Genomic DNA, 16,711 nt, shown 5'->3' with positions numbered 1-16,711 from the left:
CAGAAGTTGCTACTCAGAGGGCATCATCTGCCAGCCACCTGGCTGCAGGGATGAGATTCTCTGATTAGTCTATGGGCACACCTGGCCTGAGGAGCTGGATGTGGAACAGGTAAGTCTGATAGGACATCTGGATGTCTAGGGCATTGGGTGCTGCCTTGGCTGGTTGGGACCCAATAGCTGGGTCCCTGGGTGGGTGGGACTGAGAGAGGAAGCAGGAGCGGGTGATGGCAACCAGGGCTTCCTTGTTGTTTGTGCCCAGGATCAACCCTCACCTCAGGGGCCTACTCACTGGTCTGAAAACACCACGAGGTGAGGCAGTTTGAACTTTTGTTTATTTTTGCAACTCCATTGCCTGGAATAGTGTCTGGCATGTGTAGGTGCTTAACAGATCTTCACTGATTAAGTATTTTCTCCATAAGCTCCAGGTTAAACCTGGGCTAATGTGGCCACGAACAAAAGGAGAGCAGAGCCTGAGTCAGTGCCCATCAGCACCAAGAAGTATCCAACCCCATGTGGCAGAGGCCACTAACTGGCCAGCACCCTCTAGTGTGTGTCCAGGGCTCCTCCCCAGCAAGCCTTTGGGCGGTGTCCTATTCTTTTTCTATTATGCGCCTTCCCTGTTCCTACCCTTGAGAATATCATTTAGGTTGCCCAGAAGAGTTTTGAATAACTGTGTTCAGGTCCATAGGCAGGGAACCTGAAGAAGTTAGAAAAGAACTTGGGTCATACTAAATGGTTTTGCATTCTCGGTAAATGCCGTTTGGTTGTGCTTCTGGGCCTTTGCACACGCTGATCTCTCATGCTAGACACCCTCCCTCCTCACCTCTGTTCTTCACCCTGCTGCCTCAGTCCCCCACCCTTCTACCCTTCATCAGGCAAGTCCTATTCATCCTTCAGGTCTCAGCTCAGTCATCACTGCCTCTGGGGAGCCTTCTGTGATTCTTCCCAATGGGCTGGAATCACTCCCACAGCACCCGGGCTTGTCACTATCTCTTTCCTTGCCATCCTACCCTAGACAAGGGGCTTTGTCTGTCTTGCTACCACTGAATCCCCATTGCCCAGCTCAGCATCTGGCCTATAATAGTTGAACAAATATTTTCTAGAGGAATGAGTGAATGAGGCTGAAAGTGGGGGCTGCTGTTTACGGCGAGGGCTGGTCAGGAGTTATCTATAATTATATCTGTGGACAGAGCTGGCTCAGATCCCCCAAAGCTGAGTGTTGTCCTTGATGATACTTTACGGGAGATACCACTGCTGTTCTCTGAACAGTCAGAGCTTGGGAACACGTCCTTCTAAGGGCAGGGTGGGATGGACGCACCTGCAGGGAGATGTTGGCCTGGGGCCGGACCTTGGCAGAGGCCAGTTCCACATAGGAGTCCTTGCCTACGAAGTTGACAGTGATGAGCTTCTCACACCTGGGGCCGGCGAAGCCTGGGGGGCAACGGCAGGTGGGCTCCTGCTGCACCACGATGCACTGGGCCCCGTTCTGGCACTCGTACTGGTCGCAGGGGCTGGTCTGCAGCAGGACCATGGGTGGGGGGTGCTCGCAGAAGAGCCCGCTGAAAGGTGGGTGGAGGGGATGGGGGCGGGAGAGTGGGAGAATGGTGAGGAGGACAAAATCATGGTTATTTAGGCCAAAGAACCTCTAGGAGGAAGGTGAGGTGAGTTGGGAACTGGGTCTAGCTCTAACCCTGCCACCAAATGGGGCAAGTCCTCTTCCTTCTCTAAGTCCCAGTTTTCTCATTTTAAATATAATGGAATTGGGCTAGAGTATAGATCCCTAAGTTTTAGTGTCATCAGAATTGCCTGAGGTGAATTTCTACAAGTGCAGATTCCCATCCATAGACAGATGAATGGAGAAACAAAACATGGTATATCCATCCGATGGAATATTGTTCAGCCTTAAAAACGAAGGAAATTCTGACCCGTGATACAACACAGATGAACCTTGAGAGCATTACACAAAATGCAATAAGCCAGCCACACAGGAAAAATACTGTATTATTCCACTTGTATGAGGTACATAGAGTAGCAATATTCAGAGAGACCAAAAGTAGAACAGAGTTACCAGAGGCTGCAGAGAAGGAATGGGATATTGTTTAATGGCTACAGAGTTTTAGTTTTGCAAGATGAGAGAGTTCTGGTGATGGATGGCGGTGATGGCTGCACAGCAATGTGAATGTTCTTAATACCATTGAACTGTACCCTTAAAAATGGTTAAGATGGTCATTTTTATGTTATATGTATTTTTTTTTTTAAAGAGGTGACCGGTAAGGGGATCTTAACCCTTGACTTGGTGTTGTCAGCACTATGCTCTCCCAAGTGAGCTAACCAGCCATCCCTATATAGGGATCTGAACCAGTGGCCTTGGTGTTATCAGCACCGCACTCTCCCAAGTGAGCTAACCAGCCATCCCTATATAGGGATCTGAACCAGTGGCCTTGGTGTTATCAGCACCGCACTCTCCCAAGTGAGCCATGGGCTGGCCCTGTTATGTGTATTTTATCACAATAAAAAAAAAAAAGGTGCAGACCCCCAGCCCCTTCCCCCCACCTCCCAATTTTAATTCAGCAGCTCTGGGGTAGGGCTCAGGAATTTGTATTTTTGCAAGCCTCTGATGCAGATGGTTTCCACTGGGCTTGAGAAACACTGGCCTCGAGAGCTCCTCAGCTCCTTCCAGCCTCACATGCTGTGAGTCTATGTCTAAGGCTCATTGGCATATTTTGCATTGATGCCATCCTGTGGATCTGGATTTGCATTGGTGCCATCAGCGAGTACTGATGTACACAGAACTGTCCCCCAGTCTGCCCCCACTTAAGTGTGGTCCCTGCCTCCTCGTACCTCCCTCCCCCATCTGCCCTTCCGTTCCACTCAGTGTAGGTGCTAGAAGTGGGACCCAGGCCTGTCTTTCCACACACCCCACAGATGTCTCTGGACCACTTGGCCAGTGTCTCCCATTGCCCCTTTCTTCTGGCTTCACTGATTCCAGAGACTGATCCCAAGTCCTCCCTTTGAACTCATTTTCTGCCATTGGGCACCATAATGTTTTTGTTCTCCAGCCCAGAAAGACGACTCTGGCCATTATGGCCATGTGGCTACCCTCACCCTGCAAGCTGGGCTCCAAGATGATGCCATCTTCCACTATATGGGATCATACCCAAGCGCAACATTCTGTGAGCTGGAATCTGAGACCAACTTCTACACAGAGTTGCCCCAGGTAGCACTTCTCCCCATCTACAAAGTGGGATTGACATCTGCTCTGTTTTCCTCACTGGGACTAGTAAGGGCTGAAGAAGGTGTGGGGGAATAAAAGCCCCACAGAGATTTGGGGCTGGGGCTGCCTGGGCCTGAGTCTCCACCCTGGCTGTGTTAGCCAGTCAGTCCCCAGCCCCCGCCATCTGGCCTGGGCTGTCTCCTCCCTGAGGTGCCTGTCTGCCATACCTGAAGCCCTGGGGGCAGATGCATGTGTAGCCATTGACTGCGTCCACACACTGGGCCCCGTGGCGGCACTTGTGGGCCATGCAGTCGTCATTGTCCGTCTCACAGAGCTTCCCGCCGTAGCCAGGGACACACTCACACCTGAAACACAGGCAGAGCGAGGCTGTTCTTCAGGGCCAGGCTAGCTGCCAGGTGGCCTCTCCCTCTCTTCTCTCTCTACCCAGGTGCCTTACAGATCTGCCAGGCCTGGCTCCACCACTAGGTTTTACTGGCAGTCATAGTGTAGCATTTGTTCCCTGAACTCAGTGTCCGTCTGCTTCACGTGGGGCAAGAGTTGTGTCCGGGGGCCAGTCTAAGGAACACAGGGTTGGAACCATGCAGCTTTTGGCTTGGATCTGCCACTTTCTGCACATAATCGACTTTCAGTTTGGTCCTTCTGTTGTGTCAGGCACTGTACTAAGAACTCCGCATTGGGTGTCTCATGGAGGCCTCCCAGGACGCTGCAAAGGACCTTACAAGGGAGGGTCTATCATCCTCCAGCACAAGGAAGAAACCAGAGCACAGCGAGTGTTGAGGTCACTTCCCCAAGACTCCCTAGAATGATAATGTTTAGTTTACGTTTACCATGTGTCAGACTCTCATTACCTCTCTGCATTTCAGTTTCTTCATCTTCAAATGTGATTGATAAGTAACACTCCCTCTTATGGTTGCTTTAAAAATTACATGATATGCTCTGTGGAGTGCACTAGATAAACACTTTCGGTCAATATGATAGTAGAAGACAATGATGATGATCAAGAAGAAAACGGTGCTGTTTGCACTTCCCTCGATTTTGTATTATTGCCTGTTCATTTGTTCCCGGAGATTCAGACTGGGCTAACAAGGACACACTCTCTTGTACCTTAATAAACGGCTTATATTTCCCAGGTAAGAAGGTGGGAGCTACGCCCTGCTCCACCCCATACCCTGCACACTGATCCGGTCCTTCCCCAAAGAGCAACGTCTCGCAGCTCCATCCATCCCTGCTAGCCCAGGCTTAAAACCTGGCCAGAGAATGTTGCTCTGCTGAAACCTGGACTCCCTGAGTGTGGGCCAGAAACATGCGTCTCTGGGCTCCTCTGTCTGGGTAACACCGAACCGAACTCCCAGTGCAGAAACAGACCTGAAGGCACCAAGGGGCTCACTCTCAGGGGCTTAGGTGCACTCACAGGCACATATAAGCACAATCCTTACGGGTTCTTCTGCCTCCTGCAAAGCCTGTGTACCTCTCTGGGCGGTATAAAAATAATAATCACAATCTATCCAAGTCAGAGGAAGAGGTGGTACAGGCAAGGGGAGGTGGTACAGGAAGGGGGAGTGAAGGTGGAGGAGGGGGAGGCAAGAGTTCTGAATCTTTAAGTTGTCCTGTAAGAGCCTGACTGGGGAAGAATCAGGGCAAAGGAATGGTCCTCCCTCCTCACTGAGGATTTGCTGGGCCTGTGTTCAAAGACTATGAAATCTGCTAAGATCTGAACAATTCACCTTTATTTATTTGACTGGTTGATTGGAAATATGTAACCTACTGTTAAACAGAAGTTGCAAACTTACATATCACAGCCTATGTTCAATCAGAGTCTTTTAAAGAGACAAATTGGGAATGCCTTTGTGGGGCATGTGCTCAACATGCCATAGTCCATACTTCTGCTACTGTGTTCATGTGCTGCATGGCCCTGCTGGGCACGTGTGTGTCCCTTGAATTCTAAAAAGTACCTGCAGTGCACTTAAGCTATTGGACTTTCTCCAAGGCAATGATAGCTACCCCATATAGGTTGAGCATCCCTAATGTGAAAATTTGAAATCCAAAATGCTCCAAAATCTGAAACTTTTTACTTGCTGGCGTGACACCCAAAAGAAACACTCGTTGGAGCATTTCAGATTTCAGATTTTCCGAGTAGGGATGTTTAACAGGTACGTATTCTGCAAATATTCCAAAATCTGAAGTACTTCTGATCCCAATCATTTTCGATGAGGGATACTCAACCTGCATGTATAGGATAAAATCAAACCTTTTAAGCATGGAGTTCAATGCAATTGATGAGGTCTTTATTAGGAATTAGGGAAGCTATTCTTACTCCCAGACCAAGCAGGTCTGGAGGCAAATGTGTTCACATTCGTTTTGTTTGTTTTTAATGCTACAACCCTTTCCACACAAGCACATCTCAAACTTTAATGAGCATACAAAACCAGGGATCTTGTTAAAATGCAGCTTCTTTCTTATTCAGGGACTCTGGGTGGGGCCTGGGCATTAGCATTTCTAACAAGCTCCCATGTGATGCTGATGCTGCTGGTTCATGGACCTCACTTCCCATAGCAAGTATTCACACATTTCTTCATCCGCTACAGAGAAGCAGCCAGTGATATCACCTGCGTTCCCTACTGTTCTGAAATGTTTGCCTTTATCTTTCTTCTGGTTAAGGTATAAGGCTGATGCAATTTTAATATGTGTTGGATCTACTGATTTTGGACAAGCGGAGTAACCAAGTGATATCACTGCCCCTTCCCAGCACTCCCAAAGCACTTTGCTTGTCAGTCTAGCCTGCTCTGCTTTGGGTTCAATTTTGTGCTTTACATGCCTCTTCCCTCCCCTTTGCCCCTCAGTCAGCTCTGTCCCTTCACAGTATCCAGCAGGGAACTGGTAAAGAGCAGCCTTGAACTGAAGTCAAATCCTGGGTGGGGACGAGGCACTGGGAGGCATCCCTCACCCTCACCCTCAGGTAATCCACCTGAAAATCCCAACTGGCATATCTCAGAGGGGCACAGGGGCAGGTAAGGTGGATTTGGGTGGGGTGTGCACATGGAAGGACTGATGCTTCCTTTGGTCTTAGCAAAACCAGAGGCCCTAACATGCCTCTTGCGTTTTCCCTGGAGAAGAGCTCTAGGTGTGGGATGTCAAATTAGGAAGAAAACACAGAAAAGACATACTCATGTCCACCTCTCACCCCTACCTACTCTAGACTCTTCTTCTACCCATGGGGCTCTCCTTCCTTCTCTCAGCCCATCCGTATTCCACCTGTCCTTCAAGTCTTACCTTCCATCCCACCTCTAAGGGGTGGGGAGCTCCCCTCTCTGCTCCAGAAGCTTCTTCCTTCCTTAGAACCTCAGCAGCATTCAGAGCTAGAATCATGGGGCCCAGAAACTCCTTCTTTTCTAAATGTTTGCTCTGTGTCAAATGTTCCTTCCCTAGGTCCATGGCAAGGGCCTTGAGGAGAGGAATCAAAAAACATCTTACAATCCCCACAGCACTCCATATCATGAAAATCTGTGCAGGGATGGCGGGCCAAGTCGGAGACCACAACTGGAACCCATGACTCTTAGATTTTAGGATTCTGGGATTCTAAGAGTTCACAAGTTTAAGTTTTAGAGATGCTAACAACTCTAAAAGGCTATAGTTCTAAATTCCTAAGATTCTGTGATTTTATGATGTCATTCACCTTGGGCTTTCTAAGATCCTGGGTTTCCATGAAGTCCTAAGCTTTGTAGTATAGAGTCATAGTCCCAAACACCACAGAGTCTGAGAACTCTCTGCCCTATGACTGATAACTGGTTAGGCACAGGGTGACAAAAGTTCCTGGACTCATCTAATTCTAGAATATGAGCTTCTGCCCTCCAGAGGCTGGAGATGCATGGAAAAAAGGCCGGCCAGCTTCTCCTTAAACACCCATCAACACAGGCATTGAGCTCCAGACCCAGGTCCCTTATCTCTAGGGGAGGCTCTGTAGGTGTCTAGGTATTCCAGGTGCCTGCTGAGGGCCCATCCTGGGGCTCTCCCGGCTGCCCTGGTCTCTGGCTGCTCCCCCGAACCTTGGTGTTAGAAGCTTCCCTCTGGTACTGGACAGAGCCTGCTGGAGAGGAAAAGGAGGCAACTGAGTGTGGAAGGCAACTTTGGGGATAGGGAAAATGTTCTTGGCCACAGGGTTCTGGGATCTCCCCACTGATGTCAGAAAATCCCAGGTCTCAAGGGTCTCAGGATCTTCTCCGGAAGATGCAATAACACCAGTTTTCATGAAGGAGGGAAGAGGCAGAGACAGAGCTCAGGAGGAATTTCCCAGGGATGCCATTTGATTCTCGGGCTCAAGAATTGGGTGGTCTTTTGCTGTGGCAGGTCCTCCATCCCCCCTCAGAATCACTCACTGCTCCCCTGGCTCCATGGGTTTCTGCTGCTCGCCATGGAAAGAGCTCCACCAGTGGTCGAGGCTGCTGAACCGGTCAGCACTCCCACCCCCCTCCCCCAGCACACACAGGCGCACATGGGTAACCTTGCTGCAGCCATGGGGGAGGGGACCAAGTAACCCTGGACTTGGCTTCCTCATGGTATTGCTCTACTTTTCTAACTGAGGGTGGGGTGGAGGGAGGGAGAAGGAGAGAGGGGATATATAAATATTTCTATCTATTAATTTCTATCTGTTATCTACAGAGATTTAGAGAGACACCCACAAAGAGACAGAGAGACACAGAGGCACACACACATGGGAAATAGAGGCAGATGGAGAGAATTAGACCATGACTGAGTCAGAGATACAGAGAAGCACATGGCAGAGGGAGGAACAGAGAAAGAGAAAGAGAGAGCGAGAGAGAGAGAGAGAGAGTCCAGAGCCTCTGCCTCAGGGACCCTATGTATGCCGGGGCATGAAGCCAAGCTTTACCTGAATCCTCCTTTGTCCAGGGGGATGCACTTAGCCTCGTTCTGACAGAGGTTCATCTCGGGCACGCAGTGGTCAATCACCTCATCGCACAGCTCACCTGGCAGGGGTGGGTAGAGAATTCAGGCATCAGGGAGGGTACTGGCCAGAAGACCAGACTCATCCAGTCCCCAGTCAGGAGGTCATGGATATCTGGAGCCCTGCCTTCTCTCGGTGTGTCCTTCTCTATACCCCTGCCTCAGTTTCCCTAGCAGTGACAACAGGAAGATTCCAGGATCTCTTCTGGACACTGTCAAAGCACCATCATTTGGCTGTTTTACTCAATATCATGAAGGGACTGCTGTAGCTGGAACCAATAGGATGCCAAACCCTGACCTTGGGCCATGCTTATTTATTTTCTTATCCCACACCTATTTATTGAGCACCTCATGTGGTAGGCACTGTGACAGATGCTGGGGACACAACAGTGATGCAGTCCTCCTCCCAGGGCTTAGTGGGGGAGATGTACAAATAATCACACAATTACAACACAGAGTTGTAAATGTGACCAGAGGATAAACTCTGAGAAAGCACAAAGGGGGACCCATAACCCTGCCTGGGAGGCAGGAGGAGGTTCCTGGAGGGACGAATGCAGCTTAGCAGCTTAGTTCACCTGTTATAGACAAGTAAGCCTCTTGGATTTTTCAGGGAAAGAAATATGAAAGGAATTTGAGGTTCTGGTCTCTGGATACATTGCCTTTGAAGTTCGTAGCGCTACAAAATGCCTAACAGGTTGTAAATACCAAGGGATGGCCCTTGCATATAAACTCTGAAAAGCTCACACACCTGAAAATGTGTTTTAGGAATGTGAAGGGTGAAGTAGGAAGGAAGCTCCCAAGCAACCCTGGATTTTAAAGTCTGAGTTTTGGGTCTCCTCAAATTCCACCCAGTCAAGCCAGGCGGAGCGTGATCTAAGAGAGGGAAGCTTCTAACCCTGGAAGTTCTCTGGGGTTGGAGAAGGCTGCCTGGGCTGCTGCCCCAGGGGACAGGGCTGTGGGAGGTCCCTCTGAAGGGCTGGCAGGCAGTACATGAATGACAGACACAGCCCCAGAGGCTGTTCTCTGCTGCCGGGGTCAGGGGGTGGGGGCCTGAACTCCTCATCTCCACATTTTGCCCTCAGCTTCTCAAGACCATAGAGGGCCCTGTGTTCCTTATTAGCCTCCTCCTCTTCCTTGTCACCTGGAGAGACCCAGAGAAGTGGACGAATATCTGTGCAGGATTTGAACGTGTGCAGCGACAGAGGAAACCACGACAGCCCACTCTCAGGAACAGGGTGCACCAAACGAGAAGTGTGCCCGGCCAGCTGCAGACACAGGCGGTGATCTGCGGGGCAGGGGACCACCTTATGTGTCTCCTCAGCCCCCTCCAGTACCCAGCTGCCTGCTGTCCAAGTTCCTCCTCTGCCACAAAGCCTATGTTGAGCCCCTCTGCCCTCTCCTTCTGAACCACTGGGATTTTTACTATCTCATGTCTGGAACTGAGCAGATTCTTCCGAACCAATGATTTCACTCTATACAGTGATTCCTCTTGTCTTAGCTGGACCAGAAGCCCCTTGTGGGTTGAAAGTACACCTTAGACTTCTTGGTATCTCCAGTGGCAAATTCAGTGTATATAGCAGGTGCATAATAAGTACTGCCTCATGCAACTCTTGGCTACAACTCCACTCTCAGAATGGTATATATACACCATGGAATACTACTTTGCCATAAAAAAGAATGAAATACTCCCATTTGCAACAACATGGATGAGCCTGGAGAAACTTATGTTGAGTGAAATAAGCAAAGCACAGAGGGATAAATACCACCTGTACTCACTCATATGTGGGAGCTAAGAGAGAAAGAAGGGGGCCGGCCCGTGGCTCACTCGGGAGAGTGTGGTGCTGATAACACCAAGGCCCCGGGTTCGGATCCCATATAGGGATGGCCGGTTCGCTCACTGGCTGAGCGTGGTGCTGAAAACACCAAGTCAAGGGTGAAGATCCCCTTACCGGTCATCTTTAAAAAAAAAATAAAGAAAGAAGGAAGGAAAGAAAGACCACAGTGGTGCGTTGGACTTGCAGAGGGAGAGAACATTCCTTGGGCTACAAAGTGGAGGCGGGGGGTAGGGGTTGGGGAGGGAGGTTGGTGATAACTGGGTGGGGGACACAGGGTACAAATATAATTTGTGGTAATGGGTATACAGCCAGTATGAATCTGGTCCCCACATCCTGGGCATGAGGGGTGACAATCAGCTTTGTATCTCATGAATATTCATAACCAGTAAAAAAATTAATAAATAAAAAAAGAAGATGGAAGATGCAGGGCACAAAGGAGGTAAGCCCTCGGCAGGATTACCTGCACCTTCTCCCAGCACAAAGGCTTGTCTGGGACTCCAGGAGTCCCAGGATTAATAGAGTAGGTGTTTTTTCAGCTGGTCATGGCACATTTGAGCAGTCCCAAGAGTGTGCTTGGAAATACCTGGCTATTGGGCTAGAGGCTTTGCAAAGGCACAGGGTCTAAGGCAATGGGAGCTGGTCGGCTTCCTTCCCTGCAGTCCTCAGGACTGCTCCTATTCATCTTCCATAGCTTCCCGCCTCCCACTTCATTCTTGACATTAAAGCCAGGTTCCAGTACGGTAGGATGTGGGAGTCCCTGAATTGCACCATCCACATTTTCTCCTTGCAGCACAAGATCTCTGGGTTGGTGAGGGTGTTCTGGGGTGGGATAAGAGGGAAACTCTGGGATCAAATAGCTTTGGAAACTGCTGGTTTAAACAAATGTAAACAGCTTTCTTTAGAGCAGGAATTTTCAGAGTCTCTAATAGGTTAGTTTGTATCATGGAGCTCAAGAAAAGTGTTATTATTACACGTAATGCTTCCCAAACATTTTTGCCCATGGAGCCTTTTTCTCAAAGAATGCATGGAATTTATGGAATTCCAGCCTGGGATATGCCACTTTAGATGAATCTCCTAACAAAGTAGGCTGTGTTTGCACCAATTGGTGGCATTTTGCTTCACAATCTAATGGCATATTTAACTGTCCTCATTAGAGGCTGTTTATGTAGGAAATAAAGGTGTTGTGTTTTGAGGGTGGGTGGGTAGAATGATCTTCCTGAGGAACAACCTCCTTTGGGGAGCCTTCCTGTGTTCTCCAGCTGGGGAGTTTCCTCCTCTGTGATCCCACAACCCCCTGGGTTTGCAGATGTTATGTTCTCATTCCACTGAATCCATGTCTCTCTCTACTTGACTATGACCTTTTTATGAGAAGGAACTTTGTCTTGCTCATTTTTGTACCCAGCTCCTAGCAGAGTGTTTGGAAAATTTAGATTTCCAAAGACAGACGACTAGACCTGAACAAAACATAAACACGATGCAGTTGCCTCCCTGCCAGCCTCAAACACCACCAGGTCTCTAGGGTTCCTAAAGGAGGGGATGGCCACCGACTAAATGAATGGAGACTGGAAGAGCCCTGGGAACCTGTTTCCAAGTGGGGAGGAGCTAGTGATTTGCTGGGGGGTGGTAGGGAGAACAAGAAGAACAGAGAGAACAAGAAGGGGTGGTAGGGAGAACAAGAAGAACAGAGAGAACAAGAAGAACAAGAGAACAAGAAGCAACCAGGGCCTTTGGGAAGCCATTCACGGCAGATCTTGGGGAGAGACTTGGGATCTTAGTCTTGGTCCACAGGGAGGAAGGAGGTGGGTGTCCCTGGAAGAAGCTAAGGAAATGGTGTTCTTCTACTGACACCCCTCCACCCCGCCATGGACACACACACAAATACATGCTTGTGCACCATGAGATCCTTACCTGTGTAGTTAGGCGGGCAGACACACACGTAGTTGTTGATCCCATCCACGCAGGTGGCATTGTTTTCACAGTCGTTGTCCTCACAGTCGTCTGGATTGATCTCACAGCGCTGCCCCTCAAAGCCCAGAGGGCAGGAGCAGCTTTGGGGATGTGCGGGGTGGGGATGAGAGGAGCCAGGGGTCAGAGAGTGGGACGGGTTAGATTGGCAGAGAGGAAGGTGGGGGGTGGGAAATACAATTAGTCGGAAGTCTAAGACAGCACTTCGGACACATGAGGACTTGGGGTCCTGAGCAGAAAGACCCTTTGGAGCCTACAAGGTCATTTCATCTAGCCCCCAGTCTCCGGGCAGGTTCCATCTCCCCTGGTCTCTGGGAATAATTCCCACCAGCAGTGCCTCCTTTACCATTCCCCAGCTGGAATTGGTTTCCTGGATATGGCTAAATTCCTCCAGCTGTCTTCTAAACTTCCCTTCCTTTGGCTCGTCTGTGGTATAGTCTCTTCCATGGACCCAGAGAGAGCATAATAAACATCCCCCTTTAAGTGATGTTTTCACTCTAAGGCAGCCTTTCTACCTCAGTGGGCGGTGAGTGTGTGTGTGGGAGAGCAGAACAGAGAGGCCAAGACCATTGGCTTTGCAACTGGGTTGTCTGGGATTGAATTCTCGTCTACCACTTCCTAGCTGTTTGACCTTGGTTGGTTGTGGAGATTAATTGAGATTATACAAGCAAAACATTTAGAAGGGCACATCACACATAAAAAATGCTCAGAACACATCAGCCAGCTTTGGTTCTAGACAACCCCTGCCCCCAGCCCTCCTTTCACCTTCCCTCAGGGATGTTATTTCTCCCTACCATGGATTCCTAGCACTTCTGAGCCCCTCCAGCCTCTGGGGGACGAGTGCATGAAGTGGGAGGACCCCTCTCCTGCCAAGACCGAGGCCTTCTGGTGAGCTTGGCTTAAAACACCCTAAATCAGCAGGATGCATTTCCTTCATTTGTCTCTGGAGTGTTAAATAACTCTTGGATAAAAACCTCAAACCCCCTGTCCTCTGCCTGACCTTGGTCACATCCCCAGGATTAAGCATGCAAAATAAGTCAGAACATATGAAGAAGGCTGGGCAGATGAGAAGGGCTCAGGGCTTGGCGGTATTTGGGGGTAGGTGGGAGGCGAGTGTTGATTAAATAAACGCTGCAGTGAATCTTGCTCTTTTCATGGTCCCACCTTCTAGTCAGGGACATACACCCCATCCAAGCACATGTGCTCAGCTTCAGACCTGGAATTCTAGGCCTCTATTTCAAAGACTGCTTTGATTTGGGAAAAGTAAACTAAACCTAACTCATAGGAAGTAAATTTTTGCGGTCCTAGAATCCTACTTAAATTCCCTTCCTCCACAACCTGAAAAGCACATCACATTTTCCACAAAAGGTGAAGGGCTTCTTGGGTCTGTGTTCTGGAGGTACAGCACAATGACTCATTCCTTTTTTCTGTTAGGGACCCTGGGCATTCATGAAAAAGGCTACTTCTTCAGAGCCAGGCGGGGGAAGGTTTTCAGATCTTAAAGCATGGTGTTGCCCACTGGTCTTCCTGAAGACCAGTTATTTGGGTCTTCCCAGAGTCTTAGGATTGCCTGGCAGTGGGATGTGGGTGGCTGGTCAGGGGACTAGGGGTTGCTAGTAGACTGGACAGAGAGGGGGAAGGAGGCTAAAGTCTCCCCTGTCCTCACTAGAAACCTTGGGGGGGGTTGTCAAGGAGATTCCAAGAGCAATTGTTAGCTGAGAGGAGTTGGAGAAGGTCACATCTCTCATCTTGGTCTCCTGTGTGACTGGCTCTGCCAGCCTTTGTGAGTAGGAATGTGGTAAGATAAGAGAACTGTCTGTATGAAGTGGCAGGTGATGTTTCCAGAATTCTGACTCTTAAGAGGTGTCAGGGGTTGAACTGTGTTCTTCCCAAAAAGATATGTTTAAGTCCTACCCCCCAGTACCTCAGAATGTGACCTTATTTGAAAACAGGATCATTATAGGTGCAATTAGTTAAGTCGAGGTCATACTGGAGCAGGGCAGATCCCTAATCTGATATGGCTGGTGTCCTTGTAAGAAGACAGCCTTATGAAGACCCGAGACACAGGGAGGATGCCATGTGACCACGCAGGCAGAGACCAGAGAGCTGCAGCTGTGAGCCAAGGAATGCCAAAGATTGCCAGCAAACCACCAGAAGCTAGGAAGGGGGAAGGCAGGATCCTCCCCTACATGTTTTAGAGGGAGCATGGCCCTGCGGACACCTTAACTTTGGACTTCTAGCCTCCAGAACTGTGAGAGATTACATTTCTGTTGTTTTAAGCCTGCGCTCTGTGTACTGGGTTAGGGCAGCCCTGGGAAATTACTCTGGGAGGGAAGGAGGGAGCACGGCTCTCCCTGACAAGCTCCCCCTCCCACCAGGTGCTGCGTGATAGGGGAGGACTTTCCTGTTCCTTGGGGAGTACACACAAGCTATGCCATTCCTAGTATCTGCCTCGTTGCCTTAACCTTCCACCCCATTTCTCTAATCCTGTATCTGGGCCCTTTTCCTTTCAAATTTCAGTTCTAAAAATATTTCCAGTTCATTTGAAACTCCTCAGTGACTGAGGATAGAAACAGATCCTTCTGCTCACCTGCAGCAACAGCTGAGATGGGAGAAATATAATCGCCTGCAGGGGGAAGCTCTTCTCTCACCCCAACCTGATCCCTCACCTGGGTAGGGCAGGACCAGGCTTTCAGCCCTGGAGGAGGAGTATTTCCTGGCTGGGGCTGTGTGGCCACCTCTGTGAGATTTCTGTGTGGTTTTTCCTTGCTCTTTCTCTAAATGAGCAGGCAGGAGTGGGTGGTTTGGCCGGCTCCAGGCAGGAAAATGAACTCTGCCTTGAATTTCACTTTTCAAGAGTCAGAGTTTGATGGGGCTGGCTTGTTAGATGGACACGTGGGCGGGCTGGGTTCCCCAGGGAGGAGAACCAGGAGCCCAGAACTTGATTTCTTCCACAGACCACACAGAAGCGTCTGGCCAGAGTGCTTTTGATAATTAATTGTTTGCAACCTGAGCTCTAAGACGTCCTCATAGAGCTTGGCAGAGGGTGCCCCTGCATTTTGAGGGGCCACTGCCTAACCGACTGGCTCACTGGGGGAGCCAGTTCTCAACAGTCTGCCTTTGCCAGGGCCATAGGCTGGGAAAACTGGGCATTTGAAAGACACTGGGGAAGGGAGGAAACACGAAGGGGGTGTGAGGTTTGGGCAGAGGCCTAATCCCACTCCTAGGACAGAGATGAGAAAAACCTTAGTGGCATTTTCTTCCTGAAATCTTAATGCCAGGGAGGACAGAGGACTTAAGGTGGGGTTGGAAGTTCTAGGAACAAGTGTCAGGATGTGTGACGTAGAGCAAATCAATCTCTGTGCCTTGGTTTCCTCATGTATTAGGGATAACACCTACCTAACCTATCTACCAGATAGGGTCACATGAGGATTTAAATGAGATAATGCATGATTAGTAAGCATGTAATCAATGTCACCAATCATTATTATTATTATTATTTATAACATAGAAAAGAGTGGTGGAATCCCAGGTGGGTGGTCTTTGAGCCAGCATCCCATCCTTCTCTGATCAGAGCCAGCAGCAGCAGCCCCCCTTGGAGACCTCCTGTCTCCAGAGCCTGGATTCAAGCCCCTGTACCAATGCTTACTAACTATGTAACCCTGGGCAAGGGTTTATCCCTTTGATGCTGATCTATACAGCAGGGATAACAGCACCTCCCTTGCAGTTTGCAAAGAGCCTTGAAATCATCCACATAANACAGCAGGGATAACAGCACCTCCCTTGCAGTTTGCAAAGAGCCTTGAAATCATCCACATAACAGGCGTGGCACAGTGTGGGCACAGAGTAGTCCCTCAGTGAAAGTAGCTCTGCTTCCTCAGCCTGCTCCGAGGGGTCTGCCCATGAAGCCCTCCAAGGTGAGGGAAGGCCTAAGGCAAGCTTTTACCTGAACCCATCTTTGTGGCTCTCGCTCAGGTGGCAGGTGCCTCCGTGCAGACAGGGGTTCTGGATGCAGGTGTTGATGGGCACTGTGCAGTCCTTGCCCTGAGGAACAGAAGGGGGAGAAGCACCTGGTGAGGGAGGCCACCAATGGTTCCCTGACCCGGGAGAACCCTGGGAGTTCCCATCACCCTCTGGGAGAAGCCAGGGAGACGGTCACAAGGAGGGCCTGGGCCATCCTGCTGTGTGACTTGGGGCAAGCCAAAGGGAGCCGTCGCCTCTAGTCACTCCAAAGTGAGAAGGTGAGGAAAGTCGAGAACCCAGGAGTTCAGGCCCCAGCTCCACTACTTCCCAGAATTCATGCCCTTCTGAACCCTGAATTGTGGGACAATGGCATGGTCTTTGCGTATGAGCAAACCTGGTCTCACATTCTAGCTCCATCTCTTCCTGGTTGGCTGACCTTGACCTTGCAAAACACTCTTAACCTCTCTAAGCTTTACCTCGTAGGGTTGTTAGGAGAATTAAAATAGAGCTTTCATATAAGGAAGTGTTGCACGTTGTGTAGCACACCTAGCACATAGCAGGCATGTGGGGATGATCCTTCTATAAGGATGATATCACTATCAGTCTCACTAAGGCTTCAATATAATCCACAACTTGAGCAGCGTGGACTAAGGCTGAAGTGTGGCCATCAGATTTTGTCTCCTATAAAGTGACAACCCCTCAGAGATTCAACCTTGATTGGTCTGGACTGGGGTATAGGTGTTGGTATTATTCT

At 49.6% G+C, this 16,711-nt stretch overlaps 1 protein-coding gene across 1 annotated transcript in view; it reads right to left on the bottom strand.

The window, feature by feature from the left end:
• SLIT3 (slit homolog 3 (Drosophila)) overlaps positions 1 to 16,711 on the bottom strand; it is a gene marked incomplete at its 5' end in the record, with an annotated part of 205,812 nt that overhangs the window by 15,968 nt on the left and 173,133 nt on the right. The window contains 5 exons of the mRNA XM_008582348.1: positions 1,319 to 1,559; positions 3,442 to 3,579; positions 8,121 to 8,217; positions 11,938 to 12,077; positions 15,941 to 16,038. Coding sequence (XP_008580570.1) covers positions 1,319 to 1,559; positions 3,442 to 3,579; positions 8,121 to 8,217; positions 11,938 to 12,077; positions 15,941 to 16,038 — 714 coding nt within the window. The remainder of the gene's footprint in view (positions 1 to 1,318; positions 1,560 to 3,441; positions 3,580 to 8,120; positions 8,218 to 11,937; positions 12,078 to 15,940; positions 16,039 to 16,711) is intronic.

This window comes from Galeopterus variegatus, unplaced genomic scaffold (assembly GCF_000696425.1).
Source record: "Galeopterus variegatus unplaced genomic scaffold, G_variegatus-3.0.2 Scaffold2578, whole genome shotgun sequence".
Lineage (NCBI taxonomy): Eukaryota > Metazoa > Chordata > Mammalia > Dermoptera > Cynocephalidae > Galeopterus > Galeopterus variegatus.
This window is presented reverse-complemented; position numbering and strand designations above follow the sequence as displayed.